At 40.1% G+C, this 10,053-nt stretch overlaps 1 protein-coding gene across 1 annotated transcript; it reads left to right on the top strand.

Moving 5' to 3' along the window:
* Positions 1-6,889: 6,889 nt before the first annotated feature.
* xcr1a.1 (chemokine (C motif) receptor 1a, duplicate 1) lies at positions 6,890-9,827 on the top strand. Its single transcript, XM_005479084.3, has 2 exons — positions 6,890-7,002; positions 7,101-9,827. Exon 2 carries the CDS (start codon positions 7,118-7,120, stop codon positions 8,147-8,149), a length of 1,032 nt encoding a protein of 343 aa, XP_005479141.1. The 5' UTR covers positions 6,890-7,002; positions 7,101-7,117; the 3' UTR covers positions 8,150-9,827.
* The last annotated feature ends 226 nt before the right edge of the window (positions 9,828-10,053 follow it).

The following is a 10,053-nucleotide window of genomic DNA, read 5'->3' as shown; positions in this document are numbered from 1 at the left end:
TGTCAGCAGAGCAGCTTTGTGATTAGAAAAGGTTTGGTAGATTATTATACTCTACAAATCTGCCAAAAAAAAAAAAAAAATCTTTGCAATCAGCACTGCAACATCTCTCGATCAATGTTTGATTCATTTTTTATTTGTGTTTTTAAATATGTACCATTGTTTTTATATTTTATATTTATGTATTTATTACTTCTTTTTAAACCTTGTACTGAGGTTTTTTCTGTTTGTTTTAATCTGAGCTTGTGCATCGTAATTTTGTTCTGCATTGTGTCCTTGAGGTTGTGCTGAATGACAATGAAATGACTCTTGAATCTAATAGCATAAATCAATATGAATGTCCTTCAGAAAGCTTGTAATTTTTCAATATACATTTCATTCTAATTCATGAGTGTTTTCTTAAATAAATTTTCAAAAATTGGAAAGCAATCATTTGTTAATAATGTGGTGTGACGCAGAACAGACATCGTGACATCTAATTTGGATTTCTGTTTCTGTTTCTGGCATTTACTCTCTATTTTAAACCTTTACAACTTCCACAGGAGCACTAATAATTAGAAATGAACATTTTGGTGATATTACTATAGTTGAGTTAAAACAAAAAACAAACAAAAAAACCCCCCTGAAGATTCTGGTTTATGGCTGTGAATGCAAAATTTGGATTTTCTGTTCTTTGAGAAGCCAGAGAACTTACTTTAATTTTACTACCTGAACATTGAAGTGAAAGTGTAGTGAGTATCAATTCTCATTTCTAAAAGTGTAGTTTCATTTAAACTACAATACTCCCTGTATTTCCCTTACTTATAATAGTTTGTGACCATGTTGATTATTTGGGTTTTAACTGCTTAAATTTTTAGAGGAAGAAATAAGGTCAATGCCATTTGAATCAGAATCAAAACCAGAATACTTTATTAACCCCTAAAAAAATATGTAGTACAGTTGCTCCAATACAATAAAAGTAACAATAACACAATAACAATAACAATAACAGTTCTACGTAAGTAAGTAAGTAAGTCTAAGTAACACACTAAACTGAATTAAAGAATACAATATATTAAAAAGTTTCCAAAATATAAGAAGTAGCTCTAAAATATACAAATAGCTCAATTATAAATATTCAGATTATTACAGAGAAAAAAATACATATGATTGACATTTAACTCTAAAATGTAAAATTTTGTTATTTGCTATTTTCACTGTAGAGCATGCCCAAAAGTATGTAACTATAGCCCCTTTTCCATTACTACCTACTTGGATCGACTAGCCATGGATCTCCACGACTCGTCCCACGACGTAATTAATATGTGACACAAATGCTACACAAAAGGTGGACGTCGAGGCAAGAATATACTGGCTGCTCAGTCTGTGGCTTTTCGTCAGAGTCAGGGGAAAACGGCATTGTTTTTTGTAGGCATTTCCCTCATTTGCGGGTTTCAAAAATGGTGGATTTGATTTTTGTGAATGAGTCATGACTCATCGAGTGACACTACTGACCAGCCAATTGGTGGCATGTAGTCTGACGACATCATATTTTAGTACCTGCTTAGATTGCTTGGAACCCCGGGTGAGCAGCTACTAAAAAAGTATCTGGTACAAGGTACTATGACCTAATGGAAAACCCTGAAAACTGTGGCGAGTTGATCCGAGTAGGCACCAATGGAAAAGGGTTTTATTTCACAAGGAGTTGTAAAGAGAGATAGCCACAGGCAGGACTGATTTCCTGTGTCGTTCAGTGGTGCATTTGGGTAATCTCAGTCTCTCACTGAACATGCTCCTGTGATTGGCCAGCACGTCATGGAGTAGGTTGGAGGTATCGTCCAGCATTGACTTTATCTTGGACAATATCTGCCTCTCCGACACCATCTTAAGGGAGTCCAGCTCCAACCCCACAATATTACTGACCTTGTGGATCAGTTTGTTGTGTCTGTTGGCATCTGTGACCCTTAACTTGCTGCCCCAGAATGCAACAGCATAGAGGACGGCGCTGGCCACAACAGACTCATATTAAGTCCTAAGCATTCTCCGACAGATGTTGAAAGACCTCAGCAGCCTCAGAAAATAGAGACGACTCTGGCCCTTCCTGTAAAGTGCAGTGGTGTTTTTAACCCAGTCCACTTCATTATCTATGTGTACTCCGAGGTATTTATAGTCCTCAACAATGTCCACATTGACCCCCTGGATATAAACAGGGGTCACAGGTTCTCCTAAAGTGCACAATCAAATCTTTGGTCATTGCTATGTTGAGCTACAGATGATTCTGCTTACACTACGTGACAAAGGAGTCAACCACAGCCCAGTACACTGTCTCAACACCCTCACTGATGCATCCAACCACCGCAGAGTCAGACTTCTGAAGATTGCAGGTCTCTTTGCAGTGGCTGAAGTCTGTGGTGTATAGGGTGAAGAGGAAAGGGGAGAGGACAGTCCCATCTGTTGCTGATCACCTTGTCAGACATACAATGTTGAAGATGCACATATTATAGTTTTTCCTGATTGTTGTCAGGTAATCAACAATCCAGGACACAAGAGAGGACTTCACCTGCATCACCGTAAGTTTATCACCCAGGAGGGCTGGCCCGATGGTATTGAATGCACTGGAAACGTTGAAAAACACGACCTTCACAGTGCTCGCCGACTTGTCCAGATGGGCGTAGACATGATTGTGCAGGTAGATGATGGCATCATCGCCTCCAAGGTGTGGTTGGTATGATGATCCTGATGTGGCCTGACAATAGGTCGGAGCTGATCAAGGAGGAGTCTTTCCAGAGTCTTCATGACGTGGGAAGTCAGTGCCACAGACCTTTAATCCTGGTGGTCCCTGGGAAGTGGCGTTTTTGGTACAGGAAGGAAACTCTGCACACTCAGACTCATCATAAACAATGTATGAAAGACTCCACAAAGCTGGGGGGCACAGGCCTTGAGGACACGGAGACTCACCCCGTCTGGCCCAGCAGACTTGCCTGAGTGGAGTCTTCATTGTGTTTGAACCTCCTCATGAGTGAAAGTGATAGGTGGGGGACAGATGTCAATACTTTTACAGGAGGCTACGGTGCAATGTGGAAAGGGAGGGAGGGAGAGTAGTGTGGCTGTGTATTGCAGGCTGACTACAGGTAAATCAGTAGGGGGTGAGCATTCACTGCAGTTTTGAATCTGCTGAAAAACACATTAAACTCATTAGTTCTGTCCTCCTCCGCTGTTAGATGGCCTGAATCCAGTGATTGTCTTTGTGCCACTCCCCACCTCTCTCATGCTCTTCTGGTGGAGTTTACACTCCAGCTTTCTCCTGTAATTGTCCTTAGCCTCTCTGATCTTGCCTTATAATAATGCCTGAAGCATTCTCAGCTTCTCTCCATTACCTGCTCTTCTTGTCATTGCAGAGTGCTTTCCATGTTAACCCACTGCTTGTTATTTGGGTAACAATGGACACTCTGAGCTGGGACAATGATGTTGGTGGAGAAGGTTATGTAGTCAGTGATACACTCAGTAAACCCAGTGACGTCCTCACCGAGTGTTCCCATGTGTTCACACAGTATCTTCCAGTCACTTCAAAACAGCCCTGTAGTTCTGCTAAAGCCTCCTTCGACCACCTCCTAATACTTCTAGTGGTCACAGGCTCGCTCTTCAGTAGGCATGGAGCAGGGGGGTGAGGTGAATTAGTTTATGATCTGACCTACCCAGTGGGGGAGGAACTGTATTCATCCTTGACATTAGCGTGCAGTAGGTCTGAAATTCTCTCTCTAGGACAGACCACATACTGTGTAAAGTTTGGAAGTTTAGTGTCCAAGGTGACTGAAGTCAGGGCTGTCTTGGTTGACATGCTTCTACAATGTTGCATAGAGATCAGGGGCAGAACCTCTGGATTGGAAGACCGGGGTGGTGGTTCACATCTTCAAGAAAGGGGACCGGAGGGTGTGCTCCAACTATAAGGGATCACACTTCTCAGCCTCAGCCTCCCTGGGATAGTCTATGCCAGGGTGCTGGAAAGGACAGCCCATCAGTTAGTCGAACCTCGGATATGGACTGAAAACAATGCAATTTTCAACCCGGTCATGGAACACTGAACCAGCTCTTTAACCTGTTGTCGATACTTGGGGGTGCGTGGGAGTTTTCCCAACCAGTTTCATGTGTTTTGTGGACTTGAAGAAGGAATTTAACTATGTTCCTCAAAGTGTTTTGAAGAATATGGGGAGTCTGGTCCCTTGCTACGAGTCATTCAATCCTTATACAATCATTCCAAGAGCTTGGTCCACATAGCTGGCAATAATTTAGACTCGCTCCCAGTGGGTGCTGAACTTCCCCAGGGCTGCCATTTGTCACCAGCGAAGTGGCGGTAGGCTTCCACTTGGGCAGTCACAGAATCTCGTCTCTGCTTTTTGCAGACAATGTGGTTCTGTTGGCTTCATCACATGGTGGCCTCCAGCTCACACTTGATCGGTTTGCAGCTGAGTGCGAAACGGTAGGAATGAGAATCAGCACCTCCAAGTCTGAGGCTATGGTCCTCAGTAGGGATGGGTACCGGTGTCCGGTGCCATGATGGCACCGGTTCTGACATAAACGGTAGTAACCAGACCGAAAAGCAGCACACATTTCGGTGCTTTATTTCGGTGCTTTTTTTTTCCTGAGCCAATTCTAGCCAATCATTTTACGTTTCCGAGGATAGTAGGCGGGCCCAGGTACGTACGTTCTTTTAGAGCAGAGCTACAGATTAAAAATGCCCAAGGCGAAGCGGTCAAAAGTCTGGCTGTATTTCACAGCAAAAGATGCAAACTCAGCAGCCTGCAACAAGTGCTTTAAGCTGATACTGTGATACTGTCAAAGGAGGTAACTCCTCAAATCTGATGAAACACCTGGCGACACATAGCGGTTTTTTTTAAAGCCGAGAAATGCGCCGTGTTTGATAGCTTGCTGCGAGACCTCACACCGTGCACATCTGCTGCGGGTGTGGTGCCTGTTATCGGACCTGGAGTTAGCAACATCCCCCAAAAACCCGAAGGGGAGAGTCCTGGCCCCTAGCCCTGCCAGCGTAGCAGAAATGATGAGGATGATGATGGCAGCAGCAGCCGTTCTTCTCTGCGTGAGTAGCTTAATGTTGTTCGTGTGTAATTTACGTTGAGTACGCTAACCACATTATTACATTAATGCATGTAAGGTGAACTAGCAAACACCGTCGTCGTTACATGCGGCTGTCTTCTTGTTTGACGGCAGATACTCCCTTCACCCTGGCCAAAAAGGCTAAAATGACCAAAGAAAAAGTGGGAAACAGCTAAACATGAGAGGTTTTTGGACAAAGTTTGTGTTTTTTTCATTGTTTAAGCACTGCTTCCAGCGAAGAGTGAGACCATATATGCCCTATAGCTGCAGAAAAGGCTAACATTGTTATCTTTTTACAAAAAAAACAGCTGAACATGAGAGGTTTTTGGACCAATTTTGTGTTCTCCATTCTTTAAGCACCGGTTTGAGCACCGTTTAAGCACCGGCACGTTTCAAAAGTACCGGTTTGGCACCGGTATCGGATAAAACCTAAACGATACCCATCCCTAGTCCTCAGGGTGGATGGACAGCAATTAAAGGAGTGGGATCATCTAGCTTGTTATCAGCACATCTCTGATGGTATGGGGGTACATATTAGTGTCCATGGCAGGAGCAGCTTGACATCTTTTTTTTTGTTTGTTTGTTTGTTTTTGCTTGTCCTGTTCGGCACTTTAGCAATCAGAATTATTATCTGCAGGCCAAGAAAAATGCCTCAGCAGATTCATTTTTCCAAGTCGAAAATTATGGCTTTGCCATACTGGTCCACTTGATTGATGTTTATTATTATTTATTTAAAAAATATTTATTTATGTATATATTTATTTATTTATTCATTCATTCTTAACTTTTAAGTTATTATAATTGGAACAGACATGACTGGGGGATAGGAAAGGAAAAGAGATAGACAATTGACATCTTTTCTCAGGGAAGGTTTTGGAAAAATTTAGCAAGGCAATGCTAAATGGTATACCACATCTATATTCCAGGTGCTGAACTACACTGCCTGCAGTCCAGGTCCTTCACCAAACATCTGTCCAATCATGAAACAAAAACAACCCAGAATTGTTAAGCAGCTAGAATCCTGTATCAGAAAACAATGGAACAACATTCCTCTCATAAAAGTCCAGAAATTAGTGTCCATAGTGTCCACTTATTTACTGACTGTTGTTAAAAGAAGGGGTGCTACAGAGTGATAAACATGGTCCTATCCCAACTTTTTGTTAAATGTATTGCTGCCATCAAATTCAAAGGGACCTTTTTTTCTTCTTAGAACCGTACACTTTCTCAGTCTGAAACATCTGATATCTGATTCATTTCAGATATATTTGTGAATGTAAATAACTGCATTCTCTTTTATTGACATTTATTGACATTATTGTGGTGGGGCTTGTTTATTTGTTTTGTTTGTTTTCTTTTGTCTTTGCTTTACGTTTGCTCCATATGTTGTTTGTTTAATTTAAGGCTAAAAGAAAATTAAATCAATGAGAGGTAAAATTTGAGGGGGTACGGACTAATAAGTGCATACTTCTGCCTACTCCTTTTCAAACAAAAGAATGGAATGATATTTTGTAATGATTGTGAATGCACATGTTTGAAATAAAAATGAACTGAACATTTCAGTTCCAACTTCTTTAGAATTGGGGTTGTAAAATCTCAAAAACAAATGTATCCTGAAGTTGTATATTTCCTTGTTTTACCTAATGATATATTCTGGGAAAAAAAGACGCAGAAGAAACAAATGCAGAATTTTGGGCTCCATCATTATAAAGTCGGCAAATTTCATTTCACAGATATGCGGATAATGCTACAACCAAAAAAGATCACAGGTCACCTACTTACTATATGAGCAAAACAGGTGTGGCCACAAAAACAGAAGTAGGAAAAGAAAATGTCACGAGTTTATAAATGATTCTCTTTTTAAGCTTCCACAGAAGGTATCTCATCTAGGAAGCTATCGATTTCATCAAGCAGAAGGTACTTTATTTGAAATCTTTTCCATGCTGTTTTTTACTCATAAAGAAAAATCTATTGTAACATGTCACTAAAGTCATTTACTTATATTTATTTTGTAGGTACTGGTTTGACAGAAATGAATACTTCAACTAATGCCAGCTATGATCCATTCAACTTCAGTTATGACGATTACTACGAGGATGAAATCTGTGATAAGAGTGGAGTTGTGATATTTGGATCCTTTGCCATTCCGATTTTCTTCTCTGTTGTGATCACACTGAGCCTGACAGGAAACATTCTTGTCCTCATAATCCTGGCTTTGTATGAAAATCTTAAATCTCTGACCAACATTTTCATCCTCAACTTGGCCATCTCTGACCTCGTCTTCACCATCGGTCTTCCCTTCTGGGCCATTTACCACGTCCAGGGATGGGTGTTTTCTGAAATTCTCTGCAAAGTTGTGACTTTTATCTTCTTCACTGGGTTCTACAGCAGCATTCTCTTCCTGACCATCATGACCATCTACAGGTACCTGGCTGTGGTCCATCCTCTGTCTGACCTCAGCACACCTAAACACTCCATCGGGGTGTTTCTGTCTGTCCTGATTTGGATAATCAGCACTGGAGCAGCCATGCCCTCCCTACTCTTCAGCTCAATCACCAAGGTCCACCACAAAGATAAAGAGTCACAGGGCTGTGAATATAGTCATCCCATGTGGGAAACTGTTGGTGTCATCCAACAGAATGGTTTCTTCCTAGTTGCTTTTGCAGTCATGACTTTTTGCTACATTCAAATACTAGAAAGAATCACAAGAACAAGATCTCACACGAAGAACAGAGCAGTCAAGTTAGTCTTCTGTATAGTCACTGTGTTCTTCATTGGCTGGGTGCCGTACAATGTTGTAATCTTTTTGAGGGCCTTGCCTGCTCATGTGGTCCCGTCATTAGATGAATGTGAAGCAAGCATCCAGCTTGACTATGCATTTTACGTGTGTAGGCTCATTGCTTTCTCCCACTGTTGCCTGAACCCCGTTTTTTATGCATTTGTTGGTGTGAAGTTTAGGAGTCATTTAAAGTTAATGTTACATCGATTCATCCGACGACAAAGTCCAGTCGAGGAACAACAGGTTAGAATGCAAAACTTAGTCTCACATGGATCAATGTACTAGCTGCCCAGTTCATTTTCTTGCATTTACTGTAATATAACTGATTATTTCCCAAGTCCAGTGTGCATTTCACAAAATTCATTTAATCTACAGAAGAGATGAACTTACAGCACGGCACGTAGCAAGCTGCAAGCAGTTTCAACTGTTTTTGCTTGTGTGTCCATCTGTGTTAACATTTCGTAACATTTCTTATAGGATACATTACTTGGATAGTTACCTAAATGTGTTTTTTTAAATGTAAAAATAAATTTAGTCAAACAGATGTTGCATTTAATACTGCAATACTGAATTCATGCAATGACTCTTTAGAACAGGCTAATGCAGTTGATTAGTTTAAAATCCTTGTGTTGTAATGTTGGCAAAAATCCTTGTATATAATAATAGTAAAAATGATCAGCAGGTAAATATCAGCAGGTACTTTACATGCAAATTTGTGTATAATTACAATCATTATGGTGCCATTTGTCAGAAAATCATGTCATATAGAAACTACAGACAAAGTCAGTCGATTCATGTTTTTAGGGGTTTTTATGCAATAAATACAAATACCAGTGACTATTTTAATTAACCACGCTGTTTTTCTTTCTTTACAAGTCTCTATCAAACAGTAGTAGTGCAATATTATTTGGGGGCAATAATTTGAGGAAGCCAAGCAAGACCTACACGTATGTTGTTATCTAACTGATGCACTGTCACACAGTGTGCTCCCTCTCATAGTGATTAAAAAAAGAAAGATTCCTAACACAGTCAGGGAATTTTTACATTTTTAACTTTCACACCATTAAGGACCTCTGAGTTACATGTATTAAATCACAAACTCAGCTTTAATTATCTGATATACAAAAGTCCTGTTCATGTTTCATTATCATTCAAAACTAAATCAACTGTTAAGTCCCAACACAACAGACTAAAAACAGCACAGATCTTGCAGAGGCTCCAAACAACCACAGTCTAACCAGGTATCATGATTGCTTCCCTGCTGCGCTCTATTCCTGTGTAGTAACAACCACATAAAAACTGTTACTTCAGACACATGCAGCTAAATCCTCCCAGGCAATCTTCAGTGTTTACTGGCCTTTTCAATGCTATTTAACAGTATGAAAAATGCACACATATATGCATGAGAAAAATTGTATCTGTATAATAAGATCTGAGTATAATCCGATATTCTAGGATTATTTTTTCACTTGGCTTCTTCAAACTTAACCTCCGACTACTCCACTGCTATCATATGGTTTTCATTTCATAATATTAACAATAGTAAATAGTTTTCTGTGTGGGTTTTTTTAGTTTTTCTGTGTGTTTGTTTATTTTTTGTTCAGCACCTCCAGTGTTGTAGTGGTTAACACCTTTGCTTAGCAGCCAAAAAATTCAGATTCACAAATCTCTCTGGGAGTGTGTCAGGAAAGGCTTCTGGTGTAAAACTCTGCCAAATCAAACATATGGAGCTACCGGCTGTGGTGACCCCCTGCGGCAAAGGAGCAAATGAAAGCTGTTGTACATAGTTGTTAGTTAGCTGTTGGTTTTTTTGTTTTTGTTTTTTTAAATAATAATAATACTTTAGTCAAAGAGTTTATCAGTTGAACATTTGGACAGTTCTGTGTGTATTAAGTATTAACAGCCAAAGTGTATTTTTTGTTAATTTTTTTAATGTGTATCTATTAAAGACAAACAAAATGCATGTTTGTGAGACTTTTCTTTCTACTTGATCAATAAAACTTTAGTTATGTCGTGTAAACTTCTGTAGATTGTCATGAACTGGCTGTGTGCAGGCAGGAGAAGGACCCAAATGCAAAACTCATGGAAACAGTACGTGACCTCAAAAACACAGCTTTATTGCTGGGAAAAAGGCAAAATGCTACAAAAACTAAACTGGGAAAATACTCATGGTACGTACACGGGGAAAA

Source organism: Oreochromis niloticus, linkage group LG23, assembly GCF_001858045.2.
Source record: "Oreochromis niloticus isolate F11D_XX linkage group LG23, O_niloticus_UMD_NMBU, whole genome shotgun sequence".
NCBI classification, from domain to species: domain Eukaryota; kingdom Metazoa; phylum Chordata; class Actinopteri; order Cichliformes; family Cichlidae; genus Oreochromis; species Oreochromis niloticus.
Note: the sequence above shows the minus strand (reverse complement) of the source record. Positions and strands in the feature narration are given on the sequence as shown.

Bases quoted from the DNA above. Each gene is read 5' to 3' on its own strand.
- xcr1a.1 (XM_005479084.3), top strand. From the start codon at position 7,118: ATGAATACTTCAACTAATGCCAGCTATGATCCATTCAACTTCAGTTAT.